The sequence below is a fragment of the Oncorhynchus mykiss genome, chromosome 28 (genome assembly GCF_057628025.1).
Source record: "Oncorhynchus mykiss isolate SJ-2025 chromosome 28, ASM5762802v1, whole genome shotgun sequence".
NCBI lineage: Eukaryota > Metazoa > Chordata > Actinopteri > Salmoniformes > Salmonidae > Oncorhynchus > Oncorhynchus mykiss.
The window spans coordinates 23,314,864-23,329,711 of NC_143049.1; the positions used below are offsets into that span (position 1 = coordinate 23,314,864).

The 14,848-nt window shown below is 43.7% G+C and overlaps 1 protein-coding gene across 19 annotated transcripts in view; it reads right to left on the reverse strand.

Moving 5' to 3' along the window:
• LOC110508744 (astrotactin-1) overlaps positions 1 to 14,848 on the reverse strand; it is a 252,083-nt gene that overhangs the window by 163,592 nt on the left and 73,643 nt on the right. For all 19 annotated transcript variants that reach the window (XM_090226150.1, XM_090226154.1, XM_090226153.1 and 16 more), the window contains 2 exons: positions 12,098 to 12,182; positions 7,324 to 7,398 (listed from right to left, as the gene is read on the reverse strand). In XM_090226150.1, coding sequence (XP_090082276.1) covers positions 7,324 to 7,398; positions 12,098 to 12,182 — 160 coding nt within the window. The remainder of the gene's footprint in view (positions 1 to 7,323; positions 7,399 to 12,097; positions 12,183 to 14,848) is intronic.

Consider the following 14,848-nt stretch of genomic DNA (forward strand, 5'->3'; position numbering starts at 1 on the left):
GAGAGGTTCCGAGTGGTCTCCAGTGTTTCGGGTCCCATTGAGGGAGTTCCACTGCCTCTCAATTCGGCTCTGGTTCTCCTTCATATCCTTCAGAGGAGCCGATGCAATTGGGACACACCAGACTTTCCGCTCTGGAGAGAAGGCGCAGGATTAACAAGCAACATTGCCTTTACAGTGAACAGTCTGGACATTTCTGTGCCTCCTGGCCCGAGCTGACGGGAAATGGGATGACTCGTCAGTAGACGGGAGAATACTGTCGAGTCAGTCTCCAGCTGCCGACACGGTACGCTCCTTGCTTCCGACCAACCTGCACTGGGACAATGGGCATTTGGAGATTCTTGCTTTCATAGATTCTGGGGCTACCGGCTGTTTTCTGGATCGCACAATAGCTCGCCAAGAAGGGCTGCCCCTCACTAAGCTAGACATTCTGTTGTCGGTCACTGCGCTGGATGGTCAACCCCTAGGGTCTAGGAAGGTGAAGCAACTCACCATGCCTATTCAGCTACGAGTTCTGGATTATCATGTGGAGTTTATCCAGTTACATTTGGTGGAGTCTCCTGAGCTTCCCCTGGTTCTTGGACATCCGTGTCTTTCTATCCATAATCCTCAAATTGACTGGCCCTCGGGAAGAGATCTGGGATGGAATCCTTCATGCCAGTCCACCTGCCAGCAACGCTCCCCACATCTTTCTGGCCCTGCTCGTCTGGAGGCTTCCAATTTCTCCTGTTCCCCTAGCTGGGGATGACAAGCCTGATCTTTCCTGCGTACCTCGGGATTACCGGGATCTGGGTCAGGTCTTCAGCAAACGAAGGGCCAGCAAACTGCCTCCTCACAGGTCCTACGATTGTGCCTTCGGCCTCCTGCCCAGCACCACTCATCCGAGTGGAGGGCTGTATTCTCTCTCAGTTCCAGAGACTGCAGCCATGAACAGTTATATTAAGGAGGCGCTGGCGACTGGTTTTATTCGGCCATCCACTTCACCTGCAGGAGCAGGTTTTTTCTTTGTTGGAATGATGGATGGGGGATTACGTCTCTGTATCGATTAACGGGGTTTGCGTACAATCTGGTGTGCGTCAGACAGGGAGACGGGTGGAAGACAGCTTTCAACACCCCAAATGGACATTATGAGTACCGTGTCATGCCATTTGGACTTACAAATGCTCCAGCCATTTTCCAGGCCCTGGTTAATGATGTGCTGATTGACTTCCTTCACCAGTTCGTGTTTGTGTACCAAGATGACATCCTCATCTTCTCCAGGTCCATGGCTGAACACATCCAACATGTTCGCCAGGTTCTTCAGACTCCTCTCTCACTACTTTTTTGTGAAGGCCGAGTGTCTTAGGTTACCGCTGGAGGGCACCCTTACCTTGTTTTCTAGTTTCCAGGTTACCCTGATCAATACTTATTGGTTTCACCTGTTTTAATTACCTTCTATGTTCACCTGGTTGCATTGCTATTTAGGTTCCTCAGTTGGCCTGTATCTGTGCTTAGGTCTCATGTTTGTTCGTGTACTATTGTGAGGTTGCCTTAAAACATCTGGATCAAGTTTATTTGTCACGTGCACCGAATACAACATGTGTAGACCTTACAGTAAAATACTTACTTACAGGTTCTAACCAACAGTGCAAAAAAGGTATTAGGTGAACAATGGGTAAGAAAATAAATAAAAACAACAATAAAAAAACAGTGAAAAATAACAGTAGCGAGGCTATATACAGTAGCGAGGCTATAACAGTAGCGAGAATATATAAAGGCACCGGTTAGTCGGGCTGATTGAGTTAGTATGTACATATAGATATGGTTAAAGTGACTATGCAAACATGATAAACAGAGTAGCAATAGCATAAAAGAGGGGTTGGCGGGTGGTGGGACACAATGCAGATAGCCCGGTTAGCCAATGTGCAGGGGCACTGGTTGGTTGGGCCAATTGAGGTAGTATGTACATGAATGTATAGTAAAGTGACTATGCATATATGATAAACAGAGAGTAGCAGCAGCGTAAAAGAGGAGTTGAGGGGGGCACACAATGCAAATAGTCCGGGTAGCCATTTGATTCCCTGTTCAGGAGTCTTATGGCTTGGGGGTAAAAGCTGTTGAGAAGCCTTTTTGTCCTAGACTTGGCACTCCGGTACCGCTTGCCCTCTGTAGTGCCTTGTGGTCGGAGGCCGAGCAATTGCCGTACCAGGTGCTCTCAATGTTGCAGCTGTAGAACCTTTTGAGGATCTGAGGACCCATGACAAATCTTTTTAGTTTCCTGAGGTGGAAAAGGCTTTGTCGTGCTCTCTTCACGACTGTCTTGGTGTGTTTGGACTATTCTAGTTTGTTGGTGATGTGGACACCAAGGAACTTGCAACTCTCAACCTGCTCCACTTCAGCCCCGTCGATGAGAATGGAGGCGTGCTCGGTCCTACTTTTCCTGTAGTCCACAATCATCTCCTTAGTCTTGGTTACGTTGAGGGATAGGTTGTTATTCTGGCACCACCCGGCCAGGTCTCTGAACTCCTCCCTAAAGGCTGTCTTGTCGGTGATCAGGACTACCACTGTTGTGCCGTCTGCAAACTTAATGATTGTGTAAGAGTCGTCCCTGGCCATGCAGTCGTGGGTGAACAGGGAGTACAGAAGGGGACAGAGCACGCACCCCCGAGGAGCTCCAGTGTTGAGGATCAGCGTGGCAGAGGGAGGTGTTTAGTCCCAGGATCCTTAGCTTAGTGATGAACTTTGAGGGTACTATGGTGTTGAACGCTGAGCTGTAGTCAATGAATAGCATTCTCACGTAGCTGTTCCTTTTGTCCAAGTGGGAAAGAGCAGTGTGAAGCACAATAGAGATTTGTGCCATCTGTGGATTTGTTGGGGCAGTATGCAAATTGGAGTGGGTCTAGGGTTTCTGGGATAATGGTGTTGATGTGAGCCATTACCAACCTTTCAAAGCACTTCATGGCTATGGACGTGAGTGCTACGGGGCTGTAGTCATTTAGGCAGGTTGCCTTCATGTTCTTGGTCACAGGGACTATGGTGGTCTGCTTGAAACTTGTTGGTATTACAGACTCAATCCGGGACATGTTGAAAATGTCAGTGAAGACACCTGCCAGTTGGTCAGCACATACCCGGAGCACACGTCCTGGTAATCCATCTGTCCCCACAGACTTGTGAATGTTGACCTGTTTAAAGGTCTTTCTCACGTCGGCTATGAAGAGCTTGATCACACAGTCGTCCGGAACAGCTGATGCTCTCATGCATGCCTCAGTGTTGCTTGCCTCAAAGCGAGCATAGAAGTGAATTAGCTCGTCTGGTAGGCTTGTGTCACTGGGCAGCTCGCAACTGTGCTTCCCTTAGTAGTCTGTAATAGTTTGCAAGCCCTGCCACATAAGACGAGCGTTGGAGCCGGTGTAGTGCAATTCAATCTTAGCCCTGTATTGACACTTTGCCTGTTTGATGGTTCGTCGGAGGGCATAGCAGGATTTCTTATAAGCTTCCGGGTTAGAGTCCCGCTCCTTGAAAGTAGCAGCTCTACCCTTTATTTCAGTGCGAATGTTGCCTGTAATCCATGGCTTCTGGTTGGGGTGTGTACGTACAGTCACTGTGGGGACGACGTCCTCAATGCACTCATTGATAAAGCCAGTGACTGATGTGGTGTACTCCTCAATGCCATCGGAAGAATCCCGGAACATGTCCTGTAGTGTAGTTTTGTCCTGTAGTTTAGCATCTGCTTCAACTGACCACTTTTTTGTAGACCGAGTCACTGGTGATTCCTGCTTTAATTTTTGCTTGTATGCAGGAATCAGGAGGATAGAATTGTGGTTGGATTTACCAAATGGAGGGTGAGGGAGAGCTTTGTACGCATCTCTGTGTGTGGAGAACAGGTGATATAGAATGTTTTCCCTCTGGTTGCACCATCCGCCTTCTGCGGATCCTCTGCACCTGCGTCTCTTCTTCTTGCAAATAACTGGGATGTTGGCCTTGTCGGGTGTTCGGAGAATGTCCTGTGCGTCCTGTTTGTTGAAGAAAAAATCTTTGTCTAGTCTGAGGTGAGTGATCGCTGTCCTGATATCCAGAAGCTCTTTTTTGCCATAAGATACGGTTGCAGAAACATTTTGTACAAAATAAGTTACAAATAACGCGAAAAAAACACATAATGGCACAATTGGTTGGGCGTAAAACTGCTGCAATTTCTTCCGGCGCCATTTGGATTTGCCCTTACCTCTGCTTGCTGTGTTTCTCTGTGCCTGGGTTCGAGTTCGTACAAGCATTATTGTAACAAATTCCTTATATGAACTGTAACTCAGTAAAATATTTGAAACTGCTGCATGTTGTGTTTATATTTTTGTTCAGTATATTATCGATATGTCTGTTGGTGTACATAGATACAGCACATACAAACCTACAACTCACTTTAATTAGAAATGATTAACTTACAGAGCATTGCACAGCAACACGTACAACAACATTCAAGCCAAGTGACTTACTTTTTGTATGTTTGTACTGTGTAATTGATAGATGCACACACACTCACATTACATGTTCATGTTTTTAAATGTATGTAACTTGTCAAGGACTTTGACCCAAGCAGGACTAGCTGTCTCCATCGGTGTCGGATAATGGGGATCCTAATGCAAATCTAAATCAAGCCTAATAAGAGCTAGGCATTAGTCAATTAAAAGTCTCACAACACAGAAGACCAGACCAGATACAATAAAACAATTAAGTTCTGGAGAGCAATTGAAGTCTGAAGTCCAAGCATTCCCAAAGGATTATTGATAAACCCTTGAACTTACTTTAGAAAGGCTTCAAAATGAATCTCAAAGTGAAACTGTTCATGAGTCGATAGACACCAGCAAATTCAGCAAAAAGTATTTCTCAAACAGGGTGTTCTTCTATTTGACACCAAATGTAGTTGTATAATTTCTTATATATTATGCATCATTCTAGCACAAAAAAAGGACTTGTTGATTAAAATGGTTAACAACCATTTTTGCAGACTTAACGTTTTTTTGCATCTCACATTGTTCAATTTGCATCTAATAAAATGCTAACTTAGCATAAGAAAAGGGCACCCGATCACAAGCACTGCATAGACTACTAGTCACTTTAGGAAGGGAATGATTAAAGTGCTGTAAAAGAGAGCATTAATTATCTCACTCCAATTACCTCCCCTTTTTCCAACTGGAGTGTTGTATGAATCAAACTCCCTGAGTCCTACCATTTAATATCATGCACTGGATTCTTCCAAGTGATAATGGGCAGCTAGGCAAGTCTACTAAAACTGTATTTTTCTCCTATTATTTCCCTAGAAGTCATTGCTACCAGCCCCATAAGTCTCTCTCCTTATCCAGAGGTGGGTTGTATGGTTTTCCAGGAGATATTTATATACATTGTGGTATAGGATGATGCCAATCTGAAACTGAAGGCTATCAACAAGAAATCCCCTCAGCAACAGAAGCTTATGGAACAGTAGAAATGGAACACTCGTCACTGGAGTTGGTGTGCACAGGAAGGAATAACAAGAGAAAGCAGCCTTTGAGGGTGAACCCCCTCCACCCATTCAGGGCAGGTGTTCTAAGTGATAGCAAGACATATTTTCTTCCAGTACTTAATCTGGTTTCTGTCCAAGCCGTGCCCTAGCACTGGGACAGCTTGCAAATGGCGTCAACTAATTGAACTCTAACAAGTTTGTTATCTAGATGCTACTCTTCTTTGTCTAAGGGACACACGATTACGGATCACCATGTTATCAGATATTGTTGATGAACTAATACGTACGGGAGCTGATTTTTTTATTAACATGCTGCTCCTGATTCATGTTATCCCCAAGCTCAGCAAACAACAAAACATTGTACTTTTGTATTCTACTTATGAGTGCAATACTGTTTTGTTGAATTGTAATACACGGATGGGTGACTTGGCAAATGGGCAGCCACAAAAAAACGTCCATTACGTGTGCACGGTTTGAATATAACTGTCTGAGAGGGGTTCAAAGAGGGACATTTTAATTTGGATGGATGTTGGTGTGAAACGCTTGAGCACAAAGTTACTTTAAACCTGACGCTGGACAGAATATTGGCCCCCTGCAGACTAACATTCCAAAGAGGAAACAAATGTATCAAAGAGCCTCATAGAGATGTTTGTATTATGGCTGCTCTCAATGACTAACAAAGACAGTGCTTAAAAAACATGAGAGTGACTAAATCATCCATGTGAAAATATAATCTATGTCGCAAATGGCACCCTATTCCCTGTGGACCCTGGTCACAAGCAGTGTCCTATAGCAAATATGTTGTCATTTGGGACTCACACTATGTTCTTTGTTGAGAGCAGTGGTAAGCAGCATAATCAGTATTGTTGTTCTTTCATTGGCTTTTGAAGAAACGTGTCTTATACAAAACAGGAGGCATATACTGTGTGCCTCCATATACCTACCCAGGCTTTCTCAGTATCCAGTTGAAAACAACTGTGATGGTGAATATCATAGAACGCAAATGCTCCCTTTCTGTTGACCAAGAACATTGTGCGATATAACTTTATTCTGTGGTAACGTGAGGTTGCATGTTTTCTACAAAATCACGTTCTCAATTATTTCACTGGTCATACAACATCAGTACAAGAACAGAAAGTTTTTATTTCAAATGGATGACACATTTTTAATGCAAGGCTCAAATGTATGTACACAAAAGAAATGTCAGTCAAATTAGAACTACAGAACTAAACTGAAACTCTTATTTCAGTGCTGTGTGTGCATGTAGCTAAACTCTTAAAATCAATTTTATGCCGTACACATAAAACAGAATTAATTGTATTTCAGTTCAGGGAATGTTTGGAAATAAATGAAATCCCTCGATGAAAGATGATTCTCTTGGTAAACATACCCCCAGTAGATCTCAAATGGTAAAAAGTGAAATGCTGATGTGTTGTGATTTTCATGCTGTAAAGAGTGATACAATTCAATGATGCTAGCTTTTCTTCATTCCATTAAAACAACTCAACAACATGACTCAGCTTCAACTATGAACTCAGCTTCCAGATTGGAGCTTTTTAGTGTTGAGTAGTATTCAAAACATTGAAAGTCTGTCCTGAAAAGTTGTTTGGAGAGAATAGGAACACAGTATTTTCTTGCTAGTTTAAAATCTACAGCTCTCACTCCGTTCTATGCCATCTTTAAATGTGACAATCTGTCATGCTATTATGATAAAAAGTTTTCCTATTGTAAAGAAAACATTCCAATGGGTCAATATCATATAAAATCTCAGAAAAATAATTTCATGCTGTTTTCAAAAAGTGTTACCCATAGAAATGTGTTCTGGTTAATACATGTGTACAGTGATTTCTTACCTGAAAATGCGATCAGATGGTTGTTCTCCCATCACCAGATCAAAACCACGCTGGAAAATAGTGTAAGGCCAGGGTCTGGTGACAAATAAGAGAGGAGAGAGTTAGACTTATATTCAGTCAAAACCAGTAACGTGGTTTACGAGACAAGAATGAAATGACTGATTGAAGAAAGAAACTTATTTTACTACTTGAAGTACAGTGTAACAATGAGTAATCACAACACGTTACACTGCAATACACAAAACACAACCCAATCCACTGCCTGTTCACACCGCTACCATCCAGAAGGCGAGGTCAGTACAGGTGCATCAAAGCTGGGACCGAGAGACTGAAAAACAGCTTCTATCTCAAGGCCATCAGACTGTTAAACAGCCATCACTTACACAGAGAGGATGCTGCCTACATACAGACTTGAAATCATTGGCCACTTTAATACATGGATCACAAGTCACTTTAATAATGCCACTTTAATAATGTTTACATATCTTGCATTACTCCTGTCATATGTATTTACTGTAATTTATACCATCTATCTATTTATACCATCTCAAATCAAATCAAATTTAATTTGTCACATACACATGGTTAGCAGATGTTAATGCAAGTGTAGCGAAATGCTTGTGCTTCTAGTTCCGACAATGCAGTAATAACCAACAAGTAATCTAACTAACAATTCCAAAACTACTGTCTTGTACACAGTGTGAGGGGATAAAGAATATGTACATAAGGATATATGAATGAGTGATGGTACAGAGCAGCATAGGCAGATACAGTAGATGGTATCGAGTACAGTATATACATATGAGATGAGTATGTAAACAAAGTGGCATAGTTAAAGTGGCTAGTGATACATGTATTACATAAGGATACAGTCGATGATATAGAGTACAGTATATACGTATGCATATGAGATTAATAATGTAGGGTAAGTAACATTATATAAGGTAGCATTGTTTAAAGTGGCTAGTGATATATTTACATCATTTCCCATCAATTCCCATTATTAAAGTGGCTGGAGTTGAGTCAGTGTCAGTGTGTTGGCAGCAGCCACTCAATGTTAGTGGTGGCTGTTTAACAGTCTGATGGTCTTGAGATAGAAGCTGTTATTCAGTCTCTCGGTCCCAGCTTTGATGCACCTGTACTGACCTCGCCTTCTGGATGATAGCGGGGTGAACAGGCAGTGGCTCGGGTGGTTGATGTCCTTGATGATCTTTATGGCCTTCCTGTGACATCGGGTGGTGTAGGTGTCCTGGGGGGCAGGTAGTTTGCCCCCGGTGATGCGTTGTGCAGACCTCACTACCCTCTGGAGAGCCTTACGGTTGAGGGCGGAGCAGTTGCCGTACCAGGCGGTGATACAGCCCGCCAAGATGCTCTCGATTGTGCATCTGTAGAAGTTTGTGAGTGCTTTTGGTGACAAGCCGAATTTCTTCAGCCTCCTGAGGTTGAAGAGGCGCTGCTGCGCCTTCTTCACAATGCTGTCTGTGTGAGTGGACCAATTCAGTTTGTCTGTGATGTGTATGCCGAGGAACTTAAAACTTGCTACCCTCTCCACTACTGTTCCATCGATGTGGATAGGGGGATGTTCCCTCTGCTGTTTCCTGAAGTCCACAATCATCTCCTTAGTTTTGTTGACGTTGAGTGTGAGGTTATTTTCCTGACACCACACTCCGAGGGCCCTCACCTCCTCCCTGTAGGCCGTCTCGTCGTTGTTGGTAATCAAGCCTACCACTGTTGTGTCGTCCGCAAACTTGATGATTGAGTTGGAGGCGTGCGTGGCCACACAGTCGTGGGTGAACAGGGAGTACAGGAGAGGGCTCAGAACGCACCCTTGTGGGGCCCCAGTGTTGAGGATCAGCGGGGAGGAGATGTTGTTGACTACCCTCACCACCTGGGGGCGGCCCGTCAGGAAGTCCAGTACCCAGTTGCACAGGGCGGGGTCGAGACCCAGGGTCTCGAGCTTGATGACGAGCTTGGAGGGTACTATGGTGTTGAATGCCGAGCTGTAGTCGATGAACAGCATTCTCACATAGGTATTCCTCCTCTTGTCCAGATGGGTTAGGGCAGTGTGCAGTGTGGTTGAGATTGCATCGTCTGTGGACCTATTTGGGCGGTAAGCAAATTGGAGTGGGTCTAGGGTGTCAGGTAGGGTGGAGGTGATATGGTCCTTGACTAGTCTCTCAAAGCACTTCATGATGACGGAAGTGAGTGCTACGGGGCGGTAGTCGTTTAGCTCAGTTACCTTAGCTTTCTTGGGAACAGGAACAATGGTGGCCCTCTTGAAGCATGTGGGAACAGCAGACTGGTATAGGGATTGATTGAATATGTCCGTAAACACACCGGCCAGCTGGTCTGCGCATGCTCTGAGGGCGCGGCTGGGGATGCCGTCTGGGCCTGCAGCCTTGCGAGGGTTAACACGTTTAAATGTCTTACTCACCTCGGCTGCAGTGAAGGAGAGACCGCAAGTTTTCGTTGCAGGCCGTGTCAGTGGCACTGTATTGTCCTCAAAGCGGGCAAAAAAAGTGATTTAGTCTGCCTGGGAGCAGGACATCCTGGTCCGTGACTGGGCTGGATTTCTTCCTGTAGTCCATGATTGACTGTAGACCCTGCCACATGCCTCTTGTGTCTGAGCCGTTGAATTGAGATTCTACTTTGTCTCTGTACTGACGCTTAGCTTGTTTGATAGCCTTGCGGAGGGAATAGCTGCACTGTTTGTATTCGGTCATGTTACCAGACACCTTGCCCTGATTAAAAGCAGTGGTTCGCGCTTTCAGTTTCACGCGAATGCTGCCATCAATCCACGGTTTCTGGTTAGGGAATGTTTTAATCGTTGCTATGGGAACGACATCTTCAACGCACGTTCTAATGAACTCGCACACCGAATCAGCGTATTTGTCAATGTTGTTGTTTGACGCAATACGAAACATGTCCCAGTCCACGTGATGGAAGCAGTCTTGGAGTGTGGAGTCAGCTTGGTCGGACCAGCGTTGGACAGACCTCAGCGTGGGAGCCTCTTGTTTTAGTTTCTGTCTGTAGGCAGGGATCAACAAAATGGAGTCGTGGTCAGCTTTTCCGAAAGGGGGGCGGGGCAGGGCCTTATATGCGTCGCGGAAGTTAGAGTAACAATGATCCAAGGTCTTTCCACCCCTCACACCATGTCACGTTAGTCGTAAGGCATACGCCCCCGCCCCTCTTCTTACCAGAAAGATGTTTGTTTCTGTCTGCGCGATGCGTGGAGAAACCTGTTGGCTGCACCGCTTCGGATAGCGTCTCTCCAGTAAGCCACGTTTCCGTGAAGCAAAGAACGTTACAGTCTCTGATGTCCCTCTGGAATGCTACCCTTGCTCGGATTTCATCAACCTTGTTGTCAAGAGACTGGACATTGGCAAGAAGAATGCTAGGGAATGGTGCACGGTGTGCCCGTCTCCGGAGTCTGACCAGAAGACCGCCTCGTTTCCCTCTTTTTCGGAGTCGTTTTTTTGGGTCGCTGCATGGGATCCACTCCGTTGTCCTGTTTGTAAGGCAGAGCACAGGATCCGCGTCGCGAAAAGCATATTCTTGGTCGTACTGATGGTGAGTTGACGCTGATCTTATATTCAGTAGTTCTTCTCGACTGTATGTAATGAAACCTAAGATGACCTGGGGTACTAATGTAAGAAATAACACGTAAAAAAACAAAAAACTGCATAGTTTCCTAGGAACGCGAAGCGAGGCGGCCATCTCTGTCGGCGCCGGAAGTATACTGGTATCTTACATCTATCTTGCCTATGCCGCTCGGTCATTGCTCATCCATATATTTATATGTATATATTCTTATTCCATTCCTTGACTTTGATTTGTGTGTATTAGGTAGTTGTTGTGGAATTGTTAGATGACTTGTTAGGTATTGTTGCATTGTCGGGAAACTAGAAGCACAAGCATTTCGCTACACTCACAATAACCTTGTGAATGTGACCAATAAAAATTGATTTGATTTGATTTGTTTGTCTTCAGTTTTCCCTAAAATATTTATTTATCTATCCTGCTCAAATAGTAAACAAGTTCGGAATCTTTTCAGCACTGCATCTCCTGACAACATTTCAACCAATCCCCCAAAATTTGTCAGATCAAAAGCAGCACTATGACAGATGCTGCGGGTAAACACACTGATAGAAAAATGTGTTCCTCCGTGGCCTGAGATGGAATGTGACTTAGGCTCGTGTCTATTTACCCAAGCTGGGAGTGGAGAGGGGAAGAATGATGGAGATTAATAGACACAGGCAGCTTGGGGACTTGAATCTGCTACAGTGTGAGAGAAAATGTGACAAGGAGATGCTGCCTCTGAGTAAGCTGTTACAATAGGCAAAGGGGCAGCTAAAACCTGATAACGGCCTCACACGAGAGAGGCCAGTCATTAAACATTCAAGTTACCCCTGTAAGTTTTCCCTGTCAAAGATTGACTGCACGTGAGAGAGAAATCACTTGGGGAGGGAGGCGAGATAGGGAGGAAGAGAAATGTGACAAAATTCAGATGTATAGTGAAAAAAAAACATTAACATATCAGAACTGCAATGGCCCTGTAGCAGCAGGCAGATTATTTTCAAGTGCTGTGTATGGGTAATAAAAGTTCTGGAATTCTGGGAAGGATTTAAAACTTCCATCTGCTAGTACTCCACATCTCATGTTAGGCCCAGCTATAGTTTTCACAGTTCTGCTATTTGACACAAAGATTTTTAACTAGGAGTCGGCATGTTAATATATTATATAGCAGACCATTAGAGGTCATATTGTCACTTACCCTTGATTTGGACCCCACTCGTTACGAATACAGAGATGCTTGTGGACTGGGTCCTTCATGTAACCATCTAAGCAGAGACAGTCACCTGCAATGGGAGTATAATAAAACAATGGTATTGTTAAAAAAAAAACAAGTGATGTAATGACACACTGAGCTCCTCCTGGCATGAGGTGAGTATTGTGTTTCCACTATCCCATAAACCCTGTAAGCATACTGCCACAGAGCTACAGGATCTGACACAGTCTGTTGCAGAGATATCCATTTACCTGTCTCCCTAATAGGCCTGTGATTACTTTCTACTTACCAGCAGAATGAACCGACCAAGGCTATGCTCCAAAATGGCAACCTTAATAGTGCACTACTTTTCTTGCACTATAAAAGAAAATAGGGTGACATTGCGGACGCAGCCCAAGAACTGTGCAGCATGGCCAGTCAGGCTAGTTCCTCTCCAGCAGCCTCGTGATCGGTGCTGCTTATTACAGCCATCAGAAACAGGGGAGCTGCTATTTTCTACTGATGCCTTCTGTCAGCACACAGGAGGAGGGATGTCGCCCTAACCTGATTCAGCCAGATTGATGGGGATGCATCTTGAGAGCAGGGACTAGCTATTCTACTGATGACAGACATGCCCCGAGTGTGTTGTACAGGGGATGGTGAAGGGTTGCCAGACTGAGGGTAATCAGTGTATCTGAGCATTTAATGTACACAACTTGATGAATAACTTATATATTTAATAACTTATGATATATTGAATAACTCATGGTAAGCCTAGCATGTAAACCAGCAGTTGTTTTAGGGGTTTAAACAAGTCTATGCATCAAGTATTCAGAGTATGAATTCCAAATGGGATTCTTTTTTTGAGCTCTTCCGTCAGATTGAGTAGTAATTTACTCCCTTGACAGCTGGTGCATGTATACAAATATGGATTAAGTGAAAGGATGAGTTATACCAATTCGAACTTTCACCAGAGTTAGCTTTAAAATTCAACCAAATACACTCTTAGAATTAGAGATGACTCGAGGAGCCCTGCAGATCCTCAAGGAACCCTTGAGTTCCTCAAGGAACCATTGCAGTCAATGGGTTCATATTTGCACATTTGATTAGCTGAGGGGTTCTATGAGGTACCTTTAATGTTCCAATGTAACAAATAGTTCCTGGAGGAACCTTTTTGCTGGTGCGTGCGGAGCAATATTCATTTATTTCGCTGTTGGATTTGTTGCGCTACCAGACTCAAAACAAGATGAAAATATGTGGTTTTCTGCAATGGCTTTATGGGATAGCTAGAAACTTGCAAACAATTACCCATTCCTATATGAGTACTATTTCAATAGCAATGTTGAATAATACAACATTGGCTGCTGTCAAGCCAATTATATTATATGACTGTAGCCTCCGTTTTGATTCTGAAAAGTTTATTGTGATGATAATTATTAGGTGTTGGCTTAGGTCGCTCGCTAGCTACATAATATTCAAACTAGCCTAGCTTTTAGCTAGCTTGCTGCTCTGTGTAAGAGTAACATTTATAATATTGTAGCGGCGGTAGCCTATCAGAAGATTGGAGGCATGGGTTTCAGATAGTTGGTTTTGGCCACCTGTGAGAATAAATATCATGCCTGTTCATCAGTTCTATTGTTCTGTTGCATTGACATTAAAGATTAAGCTGGTTTTGAGGCCTTGATAAAGGATTACATAAGTGCATGTGATTCTAAAGAGACAAATAGCATTTCATTGTTCAGATAGTCATCATCCCATTAAACTGGTGTCAGAAGTGGCATAGCAATGCAGCCAAGCATTGGTGACGAAATGGTGACTATCTGGACAATAGAATGTGACTTAGCTCTTTAGTGTCACATGCACATACACTGACTGTACAAAACAGAAAACCTTTAAGAAAACCTTCCATAACATTGAGTTGCAATCCCCCTTTTGCCCTCAAAACAGACTCATTTCGTTGGGTCACGGACATGGTGTCTAAAGCGTTCCACAGGGATACTGACCCATGTTGACTCCAAAGCTTCCCACAGTTGTGTCAAGTTGGCTGGATGGCCTTCGGGTGGTGGACCATTCTTGATACACATAGGAAACTGTTGAGCGTAAAAATCCCAGCAGCATTGCAGTTCTTGACACAAACCGGAGCACCTGGCACCTATTACCATCCCGTTCAAAGGCACTTACATATTTTGTCTTGCCCATTCACTCTCTGAATGGCACACATACACAATCCATGTATCAATTGTCTCAAGGCTTAAGAATCCTTCTTTAACATGTCTACTCCCCTTCATCTACACTGATTGAAGTGAATTTAACAAGTGCCATCAATAAGGGATCATAGTTTCACCTGGATTCACCAGGTTAGCCTATGTCATGGAAAGAGCAGGTGTCCTTAATATTTTGTACACTCATTGTAGGTAAAATGTTATTTTATTAGGTTATTCTTAAGTTGTTACAGATTTCATTCAGGTAAAACAAAAAGCTAAAAAAAGCTAATCAATCATTTCAATAAATCATGTGCAAGCTTAACCTTAACCTGGCAATTCAACAGAACACATGAACAGGCATGACATTTACTCTCAAGGGTGTACAAAAATAGGCATCTGAAAGCCATGCTTCTAATCTTCTGATAGGCTGCCAGGTTAGAGAGGTTAGATGTTGTAAATTGTCCCAATGCATTAATATTTAAAACGCTCCTGTGATTTTTCAGTGCCACCTTTCACGAGTAAAGAAAATTACGCTACATGTACTAAATAACTT